The 25,653-nt window shown below is 36.1% G+C and overlaps 1 protein-coding gene across 7 annotated transcripts in view; it reads left to right on the top strand.

Moving 5' to 3' along the window:
* The window catches only part of CHD9 (chromodomain helicase DNA binding protein 9), a 93,536-nt gene that overhangs the window by 63,104 nt on the left and 4,779 nt on the right, over positions 1-25,653 (top strand). For 2 of the 7 annotated variants that reach the window (XM_082769927.1, XM_082769931.1), the window contains 24 exons: positions 393-536; positions 1,192-1,447; positions 2,242-2,452; positions 4,389-4,584; positions 5,203-5,370; positions 5,931-6,110; positions 7,632-7,742; positions 9,217-9,413; positions 10,731-10,930; positions 11,417-11,576; positions 12,509-12,598; positions 13,529-13,632; positions 13,745-13,862; positions 14,513-14,570; positions 14,902-14,944; positions 15,096-15,315; positions 15,458-15,660; positions 15,960-16,868; positions 18,911-19,074; positions 19,940-20,212; positions 21,021-21,189; positions 22,028-22,167; positions 22,656-22,877; positions 23,653-23,781. In XM_082769927.1, coding sequence (XP_082626053.1) covers positions 393-536; positions 1,192-1,447; positions 2,242-2,452; positions 4,389-4,584; positions 5,203-5,370; positions 5,931-6,110; positions 7,632-7,742; positions 9,217-9,413; positions 10,731-10,930; positions 11,417-11,576; positions 12,509-12,598; positions 13,529-13,632; positions 13,745-13,862; positions 14,513-14,570; positions 14,902-14,944; positions 15,096-15,315; positions 15,458-15,660; positions 15,960-16,868; positions 18,911-19,074; positions 19,940-20,212; positions 21,021-21,189; positions 22,028-22,167; positions 22,656-22,877; positions 23,653-23,781 — 4,665 coding nt within the window. Of the gene's footprint in view, positions 1-392; positions 537-1,191; positions 1,448-2,241; positions 2,453-4,388; positions 4,585-5,202; positions 5,371-5,930; positions 6,111-7,631; positions 7,743-9,216; positions 9,414-10,730; positions 10,931-11,416; positions 11,577-12,508; positions 12,599-13,528; positions 13,633-13,744; positions 13,863-14,512; positions 14,571-14,901; positions 14,945-15,095; positions 15,316-15,457; positions 15,661-15,959; positions 16,869-18,910; positions 19,075-19,939; positions 20,322-21,020; positions 21,190-22,027; positions 22,168-22,655; positions 22,878-23,652; positions 23,782-25,653 lie in introns of those variants that run through there. The other 5 variants (XM_082769930.1, XM_082769932.1, XM_082769929.1 and 2 more) reach the window with 4 other exon arrangements.

The following is a 25,653-nucleotide window of genomic DNA, read 5'->3' on the forward strand; positions in this document are numbered from 1 at the left end:
TAGGAATAAATTCCTGTTATTTATTAAGGTATAGTCGTTTTCTAATACTGTAGTTCAGATTTTGCTTGATACAGTGGAAGATTTTAAAAACACTACAATGAATCTTAAGTGTATATTTTCTGTAGTATGAAGAGAGGGGATTATATGGGTGAATAGTACAGGGAAAAGTTGAAGTATTCAGTCATTCATTACACATGAAGAAAGACAGATTTAAAGAAAAGCTATTTGAAAATACCATTCTTCTTCTATGGATTCTTTTATCTGTATTACCTTTGTACTTAGTGACACGCAGAGCTGGTCATTTGAAGTTATGACAGTCAGACTTGACAAAAAAAAAAATTCTAGCAAGTGTTTGCACTTAAGTTATGAGACTTTTTTGTTTCCTTTTATAGGAGCATAAAGTGCTGCTAACTGGCACACCACTGCAGAACACAGTAGAAGAATTATTTAGTCTCCTTCATTTTCTTGAACCATTGCGTTTCCCTGCTGAATCTACCTTCATGCAAGAATTTGGAGACCTTAAAACAGAGGAACAGGTATTGGAAATTGAATTAGTTTGGTTTGAGTTTCAGTATCTGAATGGGTGATTTGTAGGAGAGACTCTTGTTTTGTATAGGAACCATTATTGCTTCTCCCCTTGCCCCTTCCTATGTAACATATCAGTTGTTTTTTTGTCATGCATATAATATTCCTAAATCATGCAGGCAGAAGAATGTAGTTAAGTATACTATTTTGAAGTTATTAAACATGTCAAGACGGTGTGTTAGGGACATTCTGAAAAAAAAATCACAATTTAAAAATATTTCTCAGATGTCATTTATGTTTATTGGGAATTTAGTTAGAGCTTAATATTTTTGGGGAAAAACACTGATAAATTTGAAAGCAGAGTATAAATTGCAGAATTTCAGTTAATGTTAAAGAACTGTGTTTACATTTTTAGATTGATTTTATAAGTATAGGAAGTAAACAGGGAGAATAATAAAACCTGAAGTTTTCTGGCTTTGTGGACAGTTTGCAAACAAATGCTAAAAAGATACCCCTTTCTTTTTTGAAGTACATCAAACATTTCTTTAGTAATTTAAAGTTTAAAAATGAGACTATGAAATATCTTCCAGATAGAATATATAAGTCCAGAAATGAAAAGTGATGCTGAGTTCAATTTTTTTTCCCCGACAAACTTGATTCATTCAGGTTCAGAAACTACAAGCTATCCTGAAACCCATGATGCTCAGACGGTTAAAAGAAGATGTAGAAAAAAAGCTGGCTCCTAAGGAGGAAACTATAATTGAAGTAGAACTAACTAATATTCAGAAGAAATATTATCGAGCAATTCTAGAGAAAAATTTCGCTTTCTTATCCAAAGGAGCAGGGCAAGCAAATGTACCAAATCTGGTTAACACTATGATGGAACTCAGAAAATGTTGTAATCATCCTTATCTCATCAAAGGTATATACTTTTCTACTTTTATTGGAATTATATAACAACTTTTGCTGGCAATCTTTAAAATTTTTATCAGACTTATGAAGTACTGGGTTAGGAGGAAATGTTATTTGACAGATGTAAGGCAAAGCTGTGAGGCAGTTGCATATTTGAGACGTGAAATGTGAGCTTGTTGTTTTGTACAATTCCACAGAACATTTAGAACTGATTACCTTATGAAAGTGTTACTTGACTTTAAAAGCAGTATGAATGAATGCTTCTAAAGCGAACTTTTGAAGTTTTACTACTTGCAATAGATACAGTCTGTTTTGGTGTTTGTTGCTTTTGTTGCTCATTTTAGATGTTTTTTCCCGCTTGCAAGAAAATACACCTTAAGTTCTTAATGTTTTTGCTATGTTTTCAAACATAGTGGGACTTTAAAAAAGGTTTTCAAAATACTGTTCTTAAGACTCATGTCCCACTTGAAATATTACAGAGGTAAATGGACTTGTTTTGGTTTTTTAAATTACTTTTTTACACAACACTTGGAGTTGTATTTTTGATTTTGCAATTTGGGGTTATTCATCTAATTTTAGATATTTTTTTCTGTGTTCTGCTTAAAAATACAAGACTTCTTTTCAAAGAGCATAGAAATAAATCTTGTTAGACTTGAGATCCATCCAGAACTCTGTTCTGTCTCCAGCCTTGGCTAATCAGGGAACTTTGATTAGTACAAGCATTGATTTTGGTAACTTATTCTTCTATGTATATGGAGATATTTGTGTAGGTATGCTGGTAGACACAGATTTATTCTTTGATAGGTGCTGAAGAGAAAATCCTTGGAGAGTTTAAAGAAACTTACAGCCCAAGTGCCCCTGACTTCCATCTACAAGCAATGATCCAGTCTGCTGGGAAATTAGTTCTTATTGATAAACTTCTTCCAAAAATGAAAGCCGGAGGCCACAAGGTCCTTATCTTCTCTCAAATGGTGCGATGCCTTGATATTTTGGAGGATTACCTTATACATAAAAGGTAAGATACTTCATGCTGTGTCTTTGTAGTATATTGATGTCAGTGGACATATTTTTGGACGTTGTTGTGGTTCAGCAACAGCTGGACAAATTCACAGAGAAACGGAAGCTGGTTGAGTAAACCTTCAGTTTGTTGCTTTTTCTATTAAACATTCTTTAACATATATCCACACTGTTGGTACTTATCGGAAACCAACCAAATTCAAGCTCAACACTGCCCATCCAGCCTCCAGGAAGCATATAATATGTTCTTTACATCATGCTGAACTTGGACCAGATATGGGTAGCACAATTCCTTACTACAAACTAGGAAATAACTGGAGGTTTAATTTCTTTATTAATGTGAAAAATGGGCTTCCTATCTTGCCTAAATTAGTACTGCTTTGAATTTTGCAGCAGAACGGAAAGCCAGTTTGTTTACTGCCAGACATAATGCAGCTCCTTAGATGGCCTTGTGTTGTCGTGTGTAATAGCACCCTTTGGTTATACTGTCGACTCCACTGAAACTAAGCACTTACAGATGTACATGACTAAGTACTATACATAAAGCCTTAGCATGTAAAATCTGCCCTTAAACTCAGCTACAACCAGTAGCTGCTATATCAACCTGAAAAATGAAAAAGGTTCTGGTTATTTGTTAGAAATTAAATACTATTTTAAAATGTGTATCTGTCAGTAAACTGCACAGTAATACAGTGTTAACATCTAACAAAAGAATAGACATGCCTTCATGCAGTGCAATACTGGAACGTATATTGGAAATTGTTTGTAGATTACTAGTATCTCTTTTTATCTTAATTGTATATAAATTACACGATTCTGTGCTTTTTGTTTCATGAATGTAGTTACTCGAACTGAGCTTAACGTTTTGTATTTTGTGTGTGTTCACTTCAGTACACTAATTGTAACTTCATAGTGGCGCTTACAATCCAGTATGAAACTATTCATTTTTTATAACTATCTGGCAAGATTTAGATTGGTGCATGATAGGTACAGGTACAATCTTCTGATATCCACAGAAGCTGCATCTCGCTTTATGCTGCTGTTTGATTAGAAATGTTAGAGTGCACACGTGATTAGACTTACCAGAATTCATGACTGTAGGAGATGGCTGCCTGCCAAATAGCCTGTGGTCCTGTGGATTATCTGCTGTCCCATTTTATGGCTGATTAAAAGAAAAATGGTTGTGAAGCTTTTTAACTAGATACACACTTGGCATCTTACCCTATGTACGTTTAGAAGTATTTGCTCCCTTTTTAAGCAAGACAGAGAGGGTCTGTTTCATTTCCAAAGTTTTACAGGGGTCTTGGTAATTATCAAAGGTAACGGAAGCGGGAATTACACTTTGGGCTTCTGATTTTGCCACTTTTAGTTTAAGTAGTCATAGATTCATTGATGCCTTGATAAAAGATAGTGAGAGGTGCTGTGAAGTCCTTTTTGTTCTATTTCTCTTGGTCTTGCCAGAATCGATGTGCAGTTTGCTGAATGCCAGCTCACTAAGTATTCCTTTGTGCTGGTTACTTGGTTACCCTTCCTGTGCTCAGACAAGTTGGTGTGTAATACAGAAGTACACTGCCTGCTTCTGTGGCCACAGGCTGAGATCCAAGAGTAGGATGGGAAAAACTTCTAGGTGCCCCCAGTAGCCTTGAGTTTGTGGTGTCTTTTAGTGCAACTAAATGCCGTGATAACATACATGTATGTTTCCAGGTATGTATAGTCAGGTACTTGCTGTAATGGGCGAAGAGCATCTCTTAAAATATTTGCTGTTAGGACTTCCTGATGTATATTAGTACTACCGTGCTCTGTCCTGATTTCTGGTAATCAAAGTTTGTGACCTTTTATTCACTGTAAAGAATAAATATGCAGGCAGATTTGTTCTAATCCCCATTTAAACTATGAAAAACTTTGTAGTGATCTGTGTGTGTGACAATTTCCAGATATTTATATGAACGAATTGATGGACGAGTACGAGGTAACCTCAGGCAAGCTGCAATTGACCGGTTCAGCAAACCAGATTCCGATCGCTTTGTGTTCCTTCTGTGCACCAGAGCTGGTGGTTTGGGCATCAATTTGACTGCAGCAGATACGTGTATAATTTTTGATTCTGACTGGAATCCTCAAAATGATCTGCAGGTAAATTTGTTTAATATTGAGATGGAAGACATTAAACTTGGTTGATAGAATTAAATTAAACTTGGTCTCTCAGAATGTTCAGTCTCTGTTGTTCACGTGTATCACATTTAAATGTTCAGGTTCGGTTCTAACTTTTTCTTTCAAACTGATTAAATGCCCAATACAAGAAAACTAAGTCAGCGAGTTTATAAATCTTTAAGATTTTGATGACACTATGAAACCTGAGACAGCAGTGGGGCTAGATTCTGCATATATTGAGTAACTGTTTACAGAAATAGAACTGTTCTATTTAAACTTAACATATAGAAATGAACAAATTCATATAATGGAACAGTGAACTAATCAAATTTAGGAATGAATGCTGAAATAGCATTCTCAAGTCACAACTTTTTAGAGTTTGTATCTGGAGATCAGATAACTTTGGGGTTAGCATGTCTTTTTTGTCTAGTGCTACTGGGAGATAAATACCATTCAGTAGCACATTCATCTGCATTTTTCTTATTACTCTGATTTTGGAAAAACTATAGGCACATGACTTCTATTTAAGTTCATATTTTCTTAATCTTACATTATTCCTAGATCGATCTAAATTCTTACTGTTCTCCCTTCATTCAAAAGGCTCAAGCCCGTTGTCACAGGATTGGTCAGAACAAAGCAGTGAAGGTCTACAGACTGATAACTCGTAACTCATACGAAAGAGAGATGTTTGACCGAGCAAGCCTGAAACTGGGACTCGATAAGGCTGTCTTACAGAGTATGAGCGGAAGAGAAAACAGTGTTGGTGGTGTATGTAGACTTGCTTCCTGACATAATTTTCCTTTTGATTTTGTAATCTACGTTTTCTGATGTAAGATAAGAATAGTTGAAATAATTTACAAGTTATTTCAGTAATAACGTAGCAGTCATTCTGGTAAGTCTTCCTTGATTTTGTGCCTCTTAAGGTAAACAATGTCAAAGTTAAACAAAGGGAAAATTTCTTTCTTGTTTTCCTTTTATCTTCCTGTATCAATATAAAGTGTTACTTCAATATAAGGTGAGATTTACATCTAGCGTTAAAGGGTAGGTTTTTAAACCTTATATTCATCCCAGTATTGAGACTAGCCAAAACTAGAGACAGGTGCATGTATAAGTGGGTACTGCAAAGACCGCAAATTACTTTAGCGGTTAACTAAATTTATCTCCATCTTCAATAATAAAGATTTTAAATTCAGAAGTTACAAGACCCTGTTAGGTTGTAGAAAGACTGGAAAGGGAAAGAAAGAAAGAAGGAAAGAAGGAAAGAAAGAAAGAATTACTTTTGGAGATCTTTTCTATTATTTTTTTTAACACCCATTTTATTTACTCAGATCCAACAACTCTCGAAAAAAGAAATTGAAGACTTGCTCCGAAGAGGTGCATATGGTGCCATAATGGATGAAGAAGATGAAGGCTCTAAATTCTGTGAGGAAGACATCGATCAAATTTTGCAGCGCCGTACTAAAACTATCACAATTGAATCAGAAGGAAGGGGCTCCACATTTGCCAAGGTACAGAAGCAGCAAGTTTTTCTTTGACAGCATAGGCCTGTAAACTTAATTGAATGTTATAAAAATTTATACTTGGATAAAAGCAGATGACTTTTGTATGTGCATTTGTATGTTAGGTACATTTTTTGTTAGGTATGTTAGGTACATATTTATATTATTAGCATGTGCATGTAGCAAAATCCAATTTACACATACACCTTGACTAAATGCCAGACACAAAACAAAGATGAAAGTTGTGTGTTCTGCTTTGGAAAAGGGGACTTGAAGGACATAATGGGCTGCAGTAACCAAGAATATTAAAAGACTTCAGTTTATAGATTAATTCATATTCAGATATATGAAGAGCAAGGGAAAATGAATATAAGACAATTTTTTAATAAGATTACAGATAGTTAGGCTTACTCTAAATCTATTTATACATGGGTTATAGTTTGAATCTGATCTTTTTTGGTAAGAGTTTTGAAAAGTCAAATAATACATATATATTTTAGGAGTAAAGATAAAAGGAATAAAGTGGGGGAGGGAAGAATAAGAATATAAGGCCTTAAGAGTAACACTGTAAAAAAAAAAAAAAAAAGGACAAACTCTGTTTCTAATTTGTGGTGGGTATAGGAAAAACAGTAATTTCGTGGGATCCAAAAACCTGTGCTGGAAAATTGGACAAGAAGAATGAAGAATAAACTTGAATCCTTTAACTTCCAAACTTGTAAAAATGAACCTGAACAAATATAAATTAAGATAAATTTAGAAAAAAAGTCTCAGGTAGTATAATCAAGCTTGGAGCACGTGTCCTTCACTAATGCAGTAATGCGATTGTTACATTTAAAAAAGATGTTAAACAGAAAACTATTTAAGCTGATGTGTATGTACTATTTTGAAATGCACATTTATTGAGGATCTCTTATATCTTGCTTATTTGTGAGTTAAGTTAAAAAAAAAAAAAACTTTCTAAAGATGCGATATGTAACCAGTTACGGAACATGATCATGACTGTCTTTTCATCACAAGCATTAGAAAACTTTATTTACTTCTTTTTTTTTTTTTTCCCAAAAAGTGGTGTATTGTTGTTTTTTTTAAGGCCTTCTGAAATTAAGCTTATTCCATGCTTTCAAGCTTTGATTGTTGGTAGTTTAAGTACTCCTTTGAAATCTCCCTCAAGCGGGTACTTTTTCATGAGATGAAATCCCCAAATGCTGATAAGCCTCTTCAAACGATTCTATTTTTTTCCATTCAAGTAATTTAGATTCAGACTCGGAAGCAGAATAATCTTGCTGCTTAATGTAGTTCTCCCCTGATGGTGCATAAAAGTTCATTAGATTTTTCTGATATATTATGGGTATGAATTTAAAAAATGAAGGGGGAGGAGAACTTTGAGTTACTTTGCACCATTAGTAACTTCTAAAGGCTTAGAACTGCTCGGGAGATTTTGATCGAATAAAGTTATGTCGCACTGATGCATTCAACTCTACAAACTTCTCATGAATGCTGTTGGTAAGATATATAATTATATTTTATTTACAGGCTAGCTTTGTTGCATCTGGAAACAGGACTGATATTTCACTAGATGATCCCAACTTTTGGCAGAAATGGGCTAAAAAAGCAGAAATAGATATAGATGCCATCAGTGGCCGAGTAAGTATTTCTCTCATATTGTATCATTTTTTCCATGTATGTGCTTGCTGTTGAAGTCTGAGAAAGCAATATAAATTTTTGGTGCTTCTTTGTTTAATATATCTATGAACCAGAGTTTGTGTGATGGTTACTTTGTGTGGATAATCAACCAGCAGATAGCTTTAGTATTTCTTATTTCCCTGTTGTCCTAAAAGAGTTTCACAGAATCACAGAATTTCTAGGTTGGAAGAGACCTCAAGATCATTGCGTCCAACCTCTACATAACGCTAACAATCCCCACTAAACCATATCCCTAAGCTCTACATCTAAACGTCTTTTAAAGACTTCCAGGGATGGTGACTCCACCACTTCCCTGGGCAGCCTGTTCCAATGCCTCACAACCCTTTCAGTGAAGAAGTTCTTCCTAACATCTAACCTAAAACTCCCCTGGCTCAACTTAAGCCCATTCCCCCTCGTCCTGTCACCAGGCACGTGGGAGAACAGACCAACCCCCACCTTGCTACAGCCTCCTTGAAGGTACCTATAGAGAGCAATAAGGTCGCCCCTGAGCCTCCTCTTCTCCAGGCTGAACAAGCCCAGCTTCCTCAGCCGCTCCTCGTAGGACTTGTTCTCCAGGCCCCTCACCAGCTTCGTCGCCCTTCTCTGCACCCGCTCAAGCACCTCCATGTCCTTCTTGCAGCGAGGGGCCCAAAACTGAACACAGTACTCGAGGTGCGGCCTCACCAGAGCTGAGTCCAGGGGGACGATCACCTCCCTAGCCCTGCTGGTCACACTGTTCCTGATACAAGCCAGGATGCCGTTGGCCTTCTTGGCCACCTGAGCACACTGCTGGCTCATATTCAGCTGACTATCCACCATCACTCCCAGGTCCTTCTCTGCCTGGCAGCTTTCCAACCATTCCTCTCCCAGCCTGTAGCTCTGCTTGGGGTTATTGCGCCCCAGGTGCAGGACCCGGCACTTGGCCTTGGTTTGGGCGGTTTTGATTTTTTGTTGAAGTCCTGGAAAAGATTGAAAGTGTGTAATTGTTCTGATTGCCTTGTTTCTTTGGCTGTAACTGTTCTGGAATCTGCAAAACAGCAGACAGAGTTGTAATTACTGGTTTTACAATACTGGAAGTCGTGACTTACATGCAAAGACATTCCTATGAAGTCAGCTCTAAAAAGGTTTCATTAACCCTTTTTTACTGATAGAGGCTATGTCATACATAGTCTGTGGAAGTATTCAGCTCAGATGAAATGTTCAATATGGCTTTTAAGTAGTGTGCTGGCATCGTTGCATGAAATCCTTTTTTTCTTGTTGTTGCCTTAAATACTACAAAATGTTTTTACATGCTTTACAGGTGTTTTCCATGATGTCTTTGCAAAAGACCTATTAATGACATTAGACAGAGGTTGTTCCTTTTTGAACTAAAGCAAGCTATTTACAGAAAACTTTCCAACTGTTTTTCTGATATGGTTTGCTGGAAATTTTGCAGAACAGCCTGGTTATTGATACCCCAAGAATTAGAAAACAAACAAGGCCCTTCAGTGCTACAAAAGATGAGCTGGCTGAATTGTCTGAAGTGGAAAGCGAGGGTGAGGATAAACCGAAACTCCGCAGGCCGTGTGACCGTTCCAATGGATATGGAAGAACAGAGTGCTTTCGGGTGGAAAAAAACCTACTGGTCTATGGGTATGGTGTACATCCTTCTTTGTTCTAGGAAAAAAATAAAATTAAATTTAAACAAATAAAGAGAGAAAAGAGGGGGGAAAAAAGCAATTGTTTTTCCATGTACTAAATTGTATTTATGGGGAAACTTACATTGTTGAAGTACAGATCCTGACCAGTTAATAAACAGGTATTTTTATAGTGCATAGACACTGTATATATGGCTTCCTTAACGTATCCATTGGATGTGATCCTAAGCATTTTAAGATGAATTACTTTTTGCAGAAATTCTAAGGAATAGTAAAATATACCTAATCACACAACTGTAATTTTAGGTGTTTGCTTTTGTAGCAAGACTAAGATTCACCTTGGTCTTTTGGGGGCTTTTGGGTATGGGAACGTAAATGGCAATATTTATACATATTGCAGTATTGCAATATGTATACATATTTATACATATTGCAATATCGAATAAGCATGTACTGATGGCATTCATAGCATTTTTGCCTTTTTCCCTCCCCCCTACATTTAAAGGAGCTCATTTAAATCTTTATTATGCTTTTATTGTTTTAATTGCTACCCTCTTTGTTGTTTGTTCTGCTAAAATGAACTACATACAAGTTTTAGATTAAACTTGCAATAACCTGGTGTGTCTATAGAGAGATTTTATTTAAAATTTGAATTTATTTTATGAATAAATTTGATATAATCATGTGCCCTGTATAAATCCTTCTGACAATTTGCAGTTGAAGAAATATTAAAGAAAACAGGTAAAAAGCTTTCTTCAGGGAAGGGTAGACATATCTTATATGGGCACTCAAGTAGTCTTTGTAAAAAAAAAAAAAAAAAAAAAAAATTACTGTAAGGACTGCAGGCAGGCTTAAAACTGTATACATAGATTTCTAAAATAAGCTAATGAACGGATTGGTAACTGTCTTGTTCGTGATTGCAGAACATCTTGCACTTCCGTGAGGTTTGAATAGGAACTGAAAATCTAACCAGTCATTTTAAGCATTCTTATATCAGATGTTGTGATTTTATAAATAAAGTCTTAGGTGTTCTTTTCATCCACCTGAAAAGATAAATGACTGCATGTTATCATTGAGTTCCAGTGAGCTTTGTGCCTAAAATGATCTTTTTTTTTCTAAACATGTAGTTTTTGTTTAAAACCATTTTAAATGGGTAGTCTTGTTGGAAATGTTACTTTCATATTTCCACTCAGTAATTTAAATGGAAGGAAAAAATAGAATTTCTCTAAAATTTTTAGTATTTCTTTTTATAAAATAAACCTGCTGCAGTGTTTCACTTTTACATGCTAACCTGTGATTCTCTTTGGACTAGGTGGGGTCGCTGGAGAGAGATTTTGTCACATGGTCGCTTCAAGAGACAGCTAAATGAGCAGGATGTGGAGATAATTTGCCGAGCTCTCTTAGCCTACTGTCTTGTTCACTACAGAGGGGATGAGAAAATAAAAAGTTTTATATGGGATCTCATTACCCCAACAGAAGATGGGCAAACACGAGAGCTGCAGAATCACCTTGGTAAGGACCAAAGTGGTTTTGTGGTTAAAAAGCTTCACATATGCATGCCAGTGACAATGGGATAAAAGCAGCTAAAAATTCTGAAAGCGTGCTACTTGAAATAGGTATCTGGAGTAAGCTCCATTTAATTCAACTGATGGAAAAAGTGTCATTTCTGCTTCACTTTGTTTTTTGATTGCTTAACCAAATGGGTTGGTATACTGTATTAAAGCTTTTTTTCATTTTGGTTCGTAAGAACCTATTTTGTTTCAATATAGGTGACAACATGCTCTTGTCTCTGTCTCCATCTCCTGCTTTGTCCCTAGCTTGTGAAATGTAGTTCAGAGATGCTCTAACAGACCAAACAAAACAAAACTTGTATTCACAAGCTGGAAGGCTGGTGTATTTTCTAGTAGGTCACAATACTGGTATAGGATTTGGTAGCTATAAATATCACAGGTTCTGTACCTACCTGTTGCTGTTATTGTATTATTTTAAATTATATAGGCCTATCAGCCCCTGTGCCTAGAGGAAGAAAAGGAAAAAAGGTGAAGACCCAGGCTAGCACTTTTGACATACACAAAGCAGAATGGCTTCGAAAATACAATCCAGAACATCTGTTGCAAGATGAAGGATACAAAAAGCACATAAAACACCACTGCAACAAGTAAGCAGTAGTTGAGTGTGAATATTTTTTGCTTCTGATGTAAAGATTTTTTTTCTTCTAATTCCTTGTTGTCTTAGACTTGGAAGTACTTGGTGTGTTGCTATGAAAAAACAAGTTTTCATGGTGTGTGTTTGATTAGGACAAATGGGCTGTATTATACTATGAGGCGAAATGAATATTTTGTATTAAAAATAACCTTATTATCCTTTTTAAATAAACTGTATGTTCGTACATTGCAAAGCTGGGGGCCTGAGAGAGAGAGAATCTTGCTAGCATGTTTTTGGAGCCTTGTAGCAGCCAAAGACTAAGGAACTTGAGAGCACTTAGCAAAGAAATTGAAAGTGCTGAAGTTGTTGCTCCTAAATCTTTTTTTTTTTTTTTTTTCCTAACCTGGTATTGTTTCTAGGCTTCTGAGAATCTGAGCTGGCTTGCTTGTTGAAAGCTTATTCACAACGATGAACAAGGTTATTTTAGATAAAGCATTTCTTTATAACAAAGCTTGTCATACTCTGCTTGAAAACTTCAGGCAACTATAGACAAAAATTGAGATAAAGCATGGACCATTGAGGTCATGAACTAAATTTGAAGTGAGGAGGAATGAAAAGGGATGTGAAAGATGTTTATTGTCAGCCTGTTGGAATCTTTTTAAGGGAATCTTCCACGTAGGAAGAGGGAAATAGAAATTTGCTCTTAGCAGTAATTTATAAAGCAAGTGAGTATTCTGCTGGCTCTGGTCTTTCTCTAGGATTTGAAAGGTATTTTGCAATGAAACAGTAGCAATAAAAAAGTGCAGCGTGACTTGAATTGGAGGTTATCTCCTCTCATAACTGAAGGAAGCATGTTTTAGGAAAACGGCTTGTAAACCTTCTGATGTCACACAAAATAATGAAAGCTTTTAAAGTACTAATATATCTAACCTTTTTTTTCTTTAGGGTCTTGCTTCGAGTAAGAATGCTGTATTACCTAAAACAAGAAGTCATTGGTAATGAATTCCAAAAGGTGTTCGAAGGAATTGATGCCAGGTGAACTATACAGAGGGTTTTTGCCTGTTTATCTTAGATGTAAATCTATTAAATGAAAATTCGGAAGTCTTAAACCCAAATAAAAGATGTTGCAAGCAAATATTTCTATTTTTAGGTTGTGAGGAAAACATGTTTTTATTTGCCACGTTAACAAAACACTTTGTATTTACTTGACACAGGAAGTCTTGATTCCTATTTAGGAATCTAGCTATATGAAATTATTAAAAACAAATAGAATGAGAAAGTAAGTGAAAGATGAAATATGTTTGACATCCTAATTGGCAGGTTTTCCTTGCTTCTTTATGCACACTTTAGTTAAGTGCTGCAAGTTCCATTAATTTTTTTATGGAAGAATTTCTGTGTGAGAATCCTTGAGCTCATGGCTGCAAGAATTTGCAGTAAATAGGAACTTTGAGTTGGGTTCAGAAAGCTGTTATAAACATGTATGGAGTAGTCCATCTCGTGCTATTAAACACAAAAGCAGGTAATATTTGGTTTTACTAAGGTTGGTAAACACAAACTGCTAGAAATTGGCAGAATTCAAAGAGAATATTGTATTCTCCTTCTGTTTTTGTATTCTTTCCCTGTTACTGGTCTCTGCCAAATACAAAATACCAAGCTATCTGTCTTGTATTGCTGTTTAATACTGTATTGTGTAGCTTATGTACCTCTTAGTAGCATAGTCCTACATTAGTTAACTGTTACTTGCTTTTAATTACCAAAGTGCTTTTAAAAAAAAAAGTTTATATCCAAAGAATCTTTACAACCTTCAAAATAATCTCTGAATTGTTTTGTTGGACATGGAATATGGTACATGGGTCTTTGAAGAGAGGAGTTTGAAAACCTTCCATAACGTACAAATTCCAAATTTAAAATGTACTTCTGCCTCTGAATATTACTGATGTCGATGCTGTTGGTGATTCTCCTTAGTGAAATTGATGTTTGGGTCCCTGAGCCAGATCACTCAGAAGTTCCTGCTGAGTGGTGGGATGCAGATGCAGATAAATCCCTTCTAATTGGAGTTTTTAAACATGGTGAGTAATATGAATGACTGCATATGTACTTCCCCATCCCTCAATATCAACTTCTACCATCTTTTCTTTTATAGTTTACTTTAAAAGATGACTCTGTGCCACTTTTTTATAGGTTATGAAAAATACAACACTATCAGAGCAGACCCAGCACTGTGCTTCTTGGAAAGGGTTGGCAAGCCAGATGATAAAGCGGTTGCTGCTGAGCAGAGAGCAAATGATTATATTGATGGGTAGGAGTGCTTCAAATGGAGCATGAATGTTTTAAGGACTTAAAGTAAACAAGACTCAATTTGTGTGTGTTGTACTTTGTTCTCCTCTTAACTAGCTTTATGCTAGTTTGATGTCATTGTTGTGAAGAACAATACTTTGAGCAGAATTAGAAGTGTGACAAAATTTAATTATCTGGGATTTCACGTTTAAGGGAGAAATGCATCAACTTTATGTTAAAGGGATTGTGCATTGTGCTGCTACTTAAGAAATAATAAATGCTGAAGTGTACAAGCCTTCAGAGGCTGAATAGCACAGATCTATTTAATTTGATTTTAGGTTGGCCACCTTGATGTGTTTTCATGTGTAGTTAACCAGTGACACCAGTAGATCACTTCGAGTATTACTGGATAACTTCTGAAAGAGATAACTTCTTTACTCATTGCTTCATCAATGATATTAGCAACTGTGCTGATAAAGAATATGAGTGAGACAGTAAATGGGAGGGGGGGCAGGATTCAAGCAAAAGTTGTTATGAAATATTTTCCTTGTTTCAAATATAAAATTAAACACAGTGTATGTAACTAAATTGAAATGGGTTTTGCTTGATTTGAAAGAGTGTAAGGTCTTCCTAAATGTTGTTAAAATGTGTTTTGTGTTAAAACTTTAACAGGGACGTAGAAGATCCGGAATATAAACCAGCACCAGCATTGTTTAAAGATGACATAGAGGTATAACAGCCATCTATTAATAGCTATTTTTAACACACTTAAAATGTGTTAAATGTTATAATGTGTTTCCATCTTTTTCTTGAGCAAATAATGACATTTTTCTGTGTTTTTCAAAATTGATAGACCTTACTCCCTGTTTCTCTGCAGTAGGGGGTGGGGAACAGGAGCAATTTACTGTGTAATTGTGTTGTGTGCCTTGTTAGCTGCCTGTCCAAAACTCACGTTACTCTTGTTCTTTGTCATTATTTGTAAATTGTCTACAAGAAGTGCATTTTACCTAAATCCTTGGAGAAGGATACATTTATTTTGTTTCACTTTTGTTTTTCTACAGGACGATGTTTCATCTCCGGGTGATTTGGTAATAGCAGATGGAGGTAAATAGATAGAACTTGAAATCTGCACCTTATTTTTGGTTGCTTAATTCCCCTGACTTAACTAAAACTTGTTGACATTGCCTTGTGTAGACCCATGGAGACGAGCAACGATTAATTTATTTATTTTTTCTGTGATTTTGTCTTAATATAGATGGACAAATGATGGAAGGAGACAAAATCTATTGGCCCACCCAGTCTGCCTTAACAACACGTCTTCGACGCCTAATAACAGCTTATCAACGAACCAGTAAAAATAGGCAGGCCCAGCAGATCCAGCCAGCATTCCCAATACAAACTAGTATGATGCAGCCTCCATACGAAGAAGCTGCTCTAAACCCAAAGATGGCTGCTAAGATAGAAAGACAGCAAAGGTATATGCATTATAGAAATGCAAATGTTTATGCATACTTATTTAAAATATATTTAGAGAGAAGTAATTGCTAGCCACATGATATAGTGAAGAAAATTAAAGTGTTTTTTTGTTTGTTTTTTTTTGTTTGTTTGGTCATGAAGGTGGACAAGAAGAGAAGAAGCTGATTTCTACAGAGTTGTGTCCACATTTGGAGTGGTATTTGATCCGGAACGGGGACGATTTGATTGGACCAAATTTAGAGCAATGGCTAGGCTACATAAGAAAACTGATGAGAGCTTAGAAAAGTACCTGTATGCTTTTATGTCAATGTGCAGGAGGGTCTGTCGTCTCCCCTCAAAAGAAGGTGGGTGTATATATTTTTATCTTTAGTTTTCTCTTTACTTTTTATTTAAAGTGTTTTTCTTGATTATTGCCTTCTTTGTTCATGTATTCTGAAATAAAAATGGGGGTAAAGAAAATAAGTAAAGATCTTAAGTGAAGCGTAAAATTATAAGCTTGTAATGGGGGAACATAACTGATTGAAGCCATCTACTTCTAGTATTGCTTTGCAGTGGTTGTTTTTTGCGCTTTTTTTTTTTTTTTTTTTTTTTTTTTTTTTTTTTTTTTGCCAGATTCTCATCTTTTTGTTTTGTTTTAAAACAGAACTCGTAGACCCGAACATTTTTATCCAACCGATTACAGAGGAGCGTGCTTCCCGGACTTTGTATCGCATCGAGCTCCTAAGGAAGGTGCGAGAACAGGCCCTTAGACACCCCCAGCTGTTTGAGCGACTAAAGCTATGTCAGCCAAACCCAGACTTACCTGTCTGGTGGGAGTGTGGGACTCACGACAGGGATTTGCTTATTGGAGCTGCTAAACATGGAGTTAGCAGGACAGATTATCATATCCTTCGTGATCCTGAACTGTCATTTATGTCTGCCCAGAGGAACTATAGTCAGAACAAAGTGGCGCTCTCAAGGACTTCTACTCCGCTCTTGCATCAGTACCAGATGGCATTAGCTGCTTCTCCTCTTACACCGCAGTCAAGATTGCCAGATGCTAAAGTGAATGCTCTCGAGGATGCAAAAGTGAAAAATGAAAATCTGAAAGAGGATGCTCAGTCTTCTGGAGAGGAATCTATGTCTACAGAGGAGACACAGACGATAATGAAATCTGAACCTCTGAGTCCAAAAAACGGCACACCAGTACAAAATACAGACCACAGACCTAGTGTGAAGACTGAAACAGACAGGCGCATGGTGGCAGCAAGGACAGAGCCTCTAACTCCAAACCCAGCTTCCAAAAAACAGAGAGTCAGCAAAAGAGGATCTGACTCTAGCTCTGACTCAGACTCTGACTCAGATAGATCATCCTGTTCTTCCAGGTCATCTTCGTCATCCTCTTCGTCTTCCTCATCTTGTTCACACTCTCGATCAGGCTCTAGTTCTTCTTCATCTTCATCTTGTTCTTCAGCATCTTCATCCTCATCATCTTCATCATCCTCCTCATCGTCCTCATCATCATCATCGTCTGAAGAGAGTGATAGTGATGAAGAGGAGGCACAAAAACGTGGTATGTTGTTAGTCTTATTTCTGAAATACAACTTTTAAATTGAACAAATTTATTCATAATGGAAGAATGTCCAAAAAAGATTATTGAATCCCAGAAAAGTTTTGCTTGATCTGAAGCGAGTCAGAAAAAATTCAAGAGAGCTTTTTGCTTTGCTTCTTATCAGTGCTTTGGATGAGGTAGTTGGTTTTGCTTGCCTTTTTTTTTTTTTTTTTTTTTTTTTTTTTTCAGCCTTGCTCTCCTGCATATGTAGCTTCCTCACTGTTCTTTCAGGAAATCTACAAGTGTACAAGTTTGTGATGTAAGCTGCTTTTTCTTGAAAGCTCGAGGTGGTCAAGCAGTGTACTTGCGCTGAAAAATTTCCAACACTTAAATACATACTTCAAAACTGCAGTGATTATAGAGTATAGGACCCAAGAACCCGTAGAGACACTTCTGGAAGGTTCAAAGTAAAAACAAAAGCCTCTGATCAGTGAAGTGATTTGAAATGTGCACTAAGCCAACCAATCATTATTTGAAACATTCCTTACTTTTAGATACTCTGACTTGGACTCGACTTTTGCCTTGTTCAGACTCAGAATGTGGAAATATTTCTCTGCTCTGTGATAATAAATGGTAATAGAAAAGAGAAGAGAATGAAGTTAAGCTGTGGCATTACAGCATGACTAAATAAGCTGACTATTCTCCTGATACCTCAAAAGAAAATATTTAATCAGATAGATCCTGTTGTTCTTTGGAAATGACAGCTAGAACCCTTAGGGTTAATATACTGGGAAAAGTGGGCAAGTTAAATGCCTCTTAGGCAAAATAATTAAGATGCTGCTCCCTGTAGCAGTGGGAGGACATGTTCAAAGGAAACAGCTGTATGAAAAAAATAAAAGCAGTGAGAGAAAAGAAAGGTTACATGACTTCGATCTTCAGTTCTAGATGGTGGATACCATAACATGTGCTGCAAGTCAAAATATTAGTCTTGCTTTCTGCCAGCTCAGTCTGTTTATGCAAGTAATTGTGCCATCCTCAGATGTGCAAAATCTTAAATTCTTTCTGTGGCTATTTTACTGTAACTTGGTATTGAAGAGATTGGCAAATGCTGGAAAGCTTCTCTTGAAATTCATCTGTGCTTTCAGTTGTAGGCCCAGTTTTTGCATCATATATTGTATGGCGGAACCTTTGGTGTACTTTCCATATTTGAAACATAGTTTGAGAGAGTAAAATAATATCAAGTCACTGAATACATAGCTATAGCTAAGGACAGATACGAGTTCAGTAGAATTATCCTGCTTGTTTTGCTGACGTAGTATTTCCTTGTAAGGCAGCACCTTTTTTCCAGTTTGACTGTTTCCCTATAACATAGTGAAACTCTATTGTGAGATGGAAGCAAAAGTAAAATAAAGATGAAGAGAGAAATATAAGAAAGTCAGGGGACACACTGACTGGTGGGGGAGAGGGGGGAAATCAATGATTTAAAATAAGTAAGTAAATAAAATTACAATTATGCAGAAGTGCATTTTCAATATGAATGAGTAAATTAGAACATCCAATGTTCCATATAGTAAATGAAATGGCATACTACTTTTAAAAGTAGTATCCCAATAGATTTGCCACACTCTGGTAATAGATACCTTTCTTTTCAATCTAATCCTGTATTTTAATATGTTTACCTGTAAAACAAAGTACTAATTTTAAAGTAAAAAAGGACTTCCTATCAGCTTACTGTGTAGCATGCCCATTTTCAAATATCTCAAATTTGGCATGTTAAGCTCTCAAAAAGTTAACAGAAATATATATATATATATATATATATATATATACACACACACACACACACACACACATATATATATATATACATATGGAACTTACATGCCTAGAAAAGGGTCATCAGTCACACTGAAAAAACTTGCAAATTAATAAATTAATTGTTCAGTGTAATTTGGAGTTTGGACTTTCTTTGAACGTTGCTTTATGTGTTGTTTACCTGAGCCTCTTACTGTGAGCCTATTTTTTAACTTACAACATCAAGTGATATTAGTGGTTTTATTTAGCAGAAGGAACCGCTCATATAAAAGCATATGATGAAGAAAGTGTAGCTTCTCTGAGTACAACGCAAGATGAGACGCAGGACAGTTTCCAGCTGAACAATGGGACACCAAATTCCAGTTACCTCCTACAAGGTGGCTACATGTTGGCAGCATCCTATTGGCCAAAGGCAAGTTTATCGTACTACTTTGAAAATCAAGGTTAAACAGGAAGGTGGGCTGTGACATACATTACTATTCAATTAAATATGCTAACAACACATCACAGAAGATCTTGGGGGGGGGGGGAAACAATTGACTTCAGGGTAAATTATAGTAAAACTGCAGTTAAGCAGTTTACGCATCAGTTGTAGAGCTGTATCTGTACATGAGAAAACATTCACTTGGGAAGCAGAATGTGAAAGAAATCATATGTTGGATGTAGATGAGATAAATGATCAGGTATTTGAATTTTAAGTCAGTGATTGTATTCCTTAGAGAAGTTCAAAAGTATGTCAAAAGTAGAGCAAGAAATCATTTATGCTACATGTTAGAAACTATTTTATTTGGGGATATCAGACACCTCCCGCTACATTGTAAAATCCTAGTAAAAGCCTGAAGTTGTGCTGAAGTATAGACTGGGTGAGGCAGTGATCTAATACAGCTCTCGTGTTAGAAGTTTTACTGTGTGACTCTGTATGTTGAAACAGTCCAGTATATGTGGAAAGATAATTGTACTAATGGACTGCAAATTCATCTTATTTGAAATAAGTTCTGGATAGTTTCAAGCTTTTTAGTTGTGTCCAAATTCCTATGACTGACATAACTAATTTAAATTCTGTGGTTGATTGTTTGCTTTTCGGTCTTCCACAATATATTTTTTGCATTTGAGAGTTATGTGCTTTTTTGCTGTTTTTCAATAGTCAGAGAGAAGATCCATGTGATTTGGTTCATAGTTAGGAAGTTCGCAGAGCAGTTTGTTGCATACTACATAAATGTAATGTATGCAGTGTTACTAAGCATTACACTTACAAAAATACTTTCTCTGGTTTTTAGGATCGAGTTATGATTAACCGGCTCGATAGTATTTGTCAAACAGTGTTGAAAGGTAAATGGCCTTCAGCAAGAAGGAACTATGACAGCAATACGGTGGCATCTTTCTACACAACCAAGCTTCTGGATAGTCCGGGTGCAGCTGCAGATTACAGTGAGCCCAGTGCACCAACACCCCCTCTTGCAGGTGTTAAAGAAGAATATGATCAGTCACCACAGATGTCAAAGGTGAAGAAGCATGTACGAGAAAAGGAGTTTACAGTGAAAATCAATGACGTATGTTTATTTTTATTGCCCTAGGACCTGATTGCGATTGCGGTGTGCGGCATGCTTTACCTGCAAGTGGCTGCCTGCTCTTATTCTCACTTCCTTCACACACTTGTTTGTGGGTATTTGGGTCTGCTTCTTCTGAGGTTTTTGGGTTTTTTTCATTGTTGGTTTTAGTTTTCATAAAACTCTGGAGGGGAATCACCACTATTTCGCTCTTTGAGTTGAAATTTTGCTGTTATATTGCTTCTTCAGACAGCCTGTTTTACGCATTTCCTTAAAAAACGGATTTAATAAACAGTATTTCTGTTTGGCTTTTTTGAACATTTCAGCATATCCTATTCAGCAACTAGTTTTTTTTTCATGGCCTTTTAGAGAATTACAGGCATGTTTTCAAGCTAGAATGTAGGCTAGAAGCTTCAAACGTTTTTCTTATCTATATTTTGTGACCTGTTGGTAGCATGTAAAAAATATACAAAACTTTTTTCTTGCAATTGGATTTGTTACTTGTTTAGGATATTATCAGGTAGGCAGCTGTTTAGTGTCTAGATTTTTCAATTAGGATGTTATATGAAGATGTTATATAATCTATATTCTTAGAGGCAATTCCACAAAATTTCCAGTCAGTTTCCTTTACATGGAGGAGAATCAAGACTAGTTTTAAGGTCTAATGTAAGTTTTTTGTTCTTCATTAACTCCTCTGGAGTAACCGTTTGTATTCTCATACAAACTGAAACTCATACAACAAAAATCCTGATTATGAAGTAGTCGTTCTGCTTCAGAAGAGACTCTTCTAACCCTGGGATTTATTTAACAGGAAGGTGGTTTGAAATTGACTTTTCAGAAGCAGGGACTGTCTCAGAAAAGGCCATTTGAAAGCGAGGAAGGTGCATTGGGACAGCAGCAATACCTGGCTCGGCTACGTGAACTCCAGAACGCTTCAGAAACCAGCCTCGTCAACTTCCCCAAATCACTTCCTGAATCGGGTATATACTGTGAATTCCTAAATGTCGGAGGACATGAGGATTAGTAATAAATCTTTTCTTCCATGTTCTTCTGTTAAACTCCATGTATATAGGCAGTGGAGAGAGATGTTGGCAGTGTTTTTTGCTCTAAACTGCTATTTAGGGGAATTCTGTGCAGTGTGTTAGGGAATCTGGGCACCTGAGTTAGGATATCAGACTGTGAGTACTCTCACAGTGTCAGTTAATTGTAAAATTCATTTATTAGAAGGATGCCATCTTGCATTTTAAACACCCCCACAAGAAGATCGTAGTAATTATAAAGCTCATCAGTCTCCACTGTAAATAATGAGTTCAAATTACAGCTTATTACAACTAGTTTGGAAGTAAAGATGAAGAATTCTAGACTTATGCCTGTGTTGTCTTTGCACTCTTCATATTCTTGCCTGTGTCTCATGTAATGAAACAGTGGAAGACAATAGTCTAGAAGAAGGTTTGTGGCTTACAGCCAAAACCTCATAGCTTATTTTCATAACAGTAAGTGTATGTGGCTAATTTAAAAAGCATTTGAATTTAGCAGTTAAAATTTGGATTAAAATATTTGTAGTATTAGAATTGGGTGCTTGCATTAGGCCAGATTCTGATCAAATGGCTGTAATTGATTGCATGCTTATGCATATGAAAACATCTCCTTTGAAAATACCATCCTTAGCTTTCATTTTCTGCTAAATATATTACATGTAGAAATTATCTGCACTAGCACAACTTCAGAATTAAAAGAAAAAAAGGAAATAAAATTGAAGTGTTTCTTCTTATGAACAATTTAAGCATCGACATGAATTTTGCTGTGTAATTTCATTAGGTACTTCCAGTCACATAACAGCCAGCGCCAACGGAGTGATAGTCGACAGTCAGCCTGCAGTCAAAAAGAGAAGGGGAAGAAGAAAGAATGTGGAAGGAGTTGATGTCCTCTTTTTAAATAGAAATAAGCAGCCTAACCATGTAAGTAAACTCCATTATGTATCCAAAATAAGGCCTAGATTACTGTTAATTCCTTACCTGAGTGTAACTGGTTGTCAACATTCAGTGAAAAATTTATTACACGGCTGTTTTTTTCTGAAACTATTCACTGGATGCGTATAACTACACCAATAAGAACTGGTGGAGTTTTACTAAAATATTAGAAACATTACAATTTAAAAAAAAAAATCTAGTTTTGATAAGCTGTTTTGATTAACAATGTATTATTAAAAAACTTGATATTTGTCTTAGCAACACCTTCTGATGTTACACACGTTCATGTGTTACGGGACCTGATCTTACAGGGATTTAAAGGGAGCTTATCTTTATGCACCTAATTAGTCTCCCCGAGTCCTTGAGTTTGTGCGTAATGATCTGCAGGACTGTGGCCTTCATTGTATCATACATGAAATAATTGTGATGGTTTGCCTTCTATGGAGAACTTAGTCGAATGTTTCGAATTTCTCCAGGTTAATCCAGGTATTAACTCCTGCCAAGTTGCTGCAGGAATAAACCCAGCGCTCACCTACACGCAGTCACAAGGCATGCTTGATGCAGAGAGTCCAGTTCCTGTAATTAACCTAAAAGATGGAACAAGGCTTGCAGGTGATGATGCCCCCAAAAGGAAAGATTTAGAAAGGTGGCTGAAAGAACATCCCGGCTATGTTGAAGATTTAGGAGCTTGTATTCCTGTGAGTATTCCTTTCAGCTCTACTTCAGTGAAACAGCAAAACATTTCTCATAAAATACATTTCAATTGGTACTGCATGTTTCATGGAATTACTCTTTCTTTCTTTGTTCTTTTTTGTTGTTTAGGAAGGAAAATGTCTGGTTTTTCTTACACATTTGAGCTCTACAAGCCTTTCATTTATTTCCCTTCCTTCCAAATGTAATTGCTAAGAAAAGTAATACTAAACAAAGAGATTTGATATTTGTATAGTTGTACATAGGATTTACAAAATTATCTAAGATAAGAAACCTAATTAGCTAAATGGTATCATGGTAATATGAGAAATTATGGGAGCTGAAAACATGTAGCAGCATAGTTAGTGATGTGCAAGAGGGGTTAGACTTTACTGTGGGATGTATCCCCTATCTGCGTTACAGGGTATGGTAGTGATCTTCATGTAGGCGTGATTTTTCTCAAGTTACTTCTGAATTCAGATTTGTTAATGTTGAACAGAATGCCAGAAGCCTTATTTATGACATCTTGAATAACAGCCTTATTTCTTCAGAAAGATGTTATAATACAAAAAGAAACAGCATCTGTGCTAGTTAACACACTGATGAAAACTGAAAAAAATATTAAAACAAACAATGGATAGAAGCTGTTTCTTGGTCTTCTCATTACATAGTTGTGATTTGTAAATGAATACTGATGTTAACATGTTTCTGAAAGTAATTTTTACCACTTTTTGAAACAGTTATATCAGAAACATAATTGGCTTTGTAATTTCTTTATAATAGAGGACGCAGCTGCATGATGGGAGGCCCAAACAAAAAAGACATCGTTGTCGAAACCCTAATAAACTGGATGTTAATAGTTTGACTGGTGAAGAACGTGTTCAGCTCATAAATAGAAGAAATGCAAGAAAGGTATTCATATTGCTCTTCTCATTTATATGCTCCCCAAATTAAAAGTTATCTGAAACGAAGTCTAGTATTTTATCAGGTGTAACTTCGTGTACAAATTAAAGGTTTTCTGATAGGGGTTTGGCGCAGAACAAGAACATAGATCACAATCTTCTAGTAAGCATTTTATGACTATGAAAACATACAAGATACTGCTAGGAACTTACCTTGTGGTTGAGAGTGAATTGAACACTCAATATATTGTAGTATTTGTGCCACTGACTAACACAGAAGCATGGCCACTGAAATCTTTTGTTCTGTTGTAAAAATGACTCTTTGTACCTCACTATTTCAGTTTAACTGTCGGACTTGTTACAGAAACTTTTTCAGGGAAAGTTTTTAGTCTCTGTATAATTTTAATCTACTTGAAGACTAGCAGCAAAGACAATGCTTTTAAAAAGGACCTGTTTTTAAATTTGACTTTTTTTAGTGTAATTCTTTGTATGTTCTAATCAAATAACAGCATTCTCAGAAATTCTAAATTCTGGGCATGCCATATCATTTTTACATGATTGCGTTTCAAAAAGATTAAAAATAGATTGGTAGTGCATCTCTCATAGCATCTTGCCCATTGGTATTGCTTAAATCCTGTGTACTGGATCATTTTGCATTTTTTCTTTATTTTTGTTGTTATCTCTGCCATTCAACCTTTATGGGTCACCAGCATATATGCATTGTACATAAAATTGCTAGGTTTTGATCAGGGGGTCAAAAGTAGTGGTTGTTGGGTTTTTTGGTCTAAAATTTGAACAGTGGAAGATGGGAAGCCAGATGCTGAATACAAGTTTTCAGATATATGAATATATGGTCAAAGTTCAAAAGATGTAATGCACTTGAATGTGCTTTGGGGAAGGCAAAAGGGCCATACTCAAGAAAAGCATATAGAACATTCCTGTTATTTATGGAATGAATTTAGATTCTTGGGATGGTGTCTCTGAATGTCAGTGTAGTATTAAAGCAGCAATCCAGGGAGAGTCTTCGAGGTGTTGATTGCATCACCTTCTAGAGCATTTTCTCTGTGTTGCTGCCAGTTTCTGTTAGAGAGTAGTTGCAAGGAAAGCAGTTTTTTTATTGTTGTTATTATTTTAATGCTGCCATTAAGGTCAGAAGCTTTGTGTGTTTGTAGAGGAAAGTGAGGCAGAACTTGGGTCTTTAATCCTTTCCATGCATTGGGATAGCTGCTCTGAAGAGGAACCTCTATGGTTGCTAGTCTCTTGAAAAACACTTCTCTATAGTAAGCTGTGCCCTGAGGAATCTTCAAAGTTGATTACTGACAAATGAGGGATTTGGTCTTTGCTTGCTGTAAGAGCCTATGTTTTCATGATGGCTTTTTTCTTTTCCGCACCCAAGTTGAGGCGGTCTTCCTCTGTTACCTTATTACTCAGTTTCCCCAGTTATAACCTGCCCCTGACTTACCTGCATCACTGAACTCTCCAAAATATTCTCTCATTTTCTTTTCTGAATTACATATTTAGTAACATGGGGTGGGAGGACCATAAGTAGCCTAGGAAATGTGAATTTAAGCTGCAGTTTATAGACAAAGCTGAATAGATACTGCAAGTCTTTCCCCTCTCTTTCAGCCATTTCTTCTTTCTTTCTGGATCACAGAATAGAATCACAAAATAATATAGATCTGAGTAATACTTCTGGTTAATTTGAAAGCTTGCTTCCTTGCTTATATGATTTTATTAAGACATGCTGTCTAGCAGTCGTAACTCAAAAATTACCTTCTTTGCATGGAAAAAATACATGAACTTCACAAGAGAAACAGAGCCTCCCAATGGAAGTATTTTAGAAGCAGACTGAGATAAGAGTGATCTAGTGAATAGATGAAAA

Source organism: Aythya marila, assembly GCF_965140915.1.
Source record: "Aythya marila genome assembly, chromosome: 12".
NCBI lineage: Eukaryota > Metazoa > Chordata > Aves > Anseriformes > Anatidae > Aythya > Aythya marila.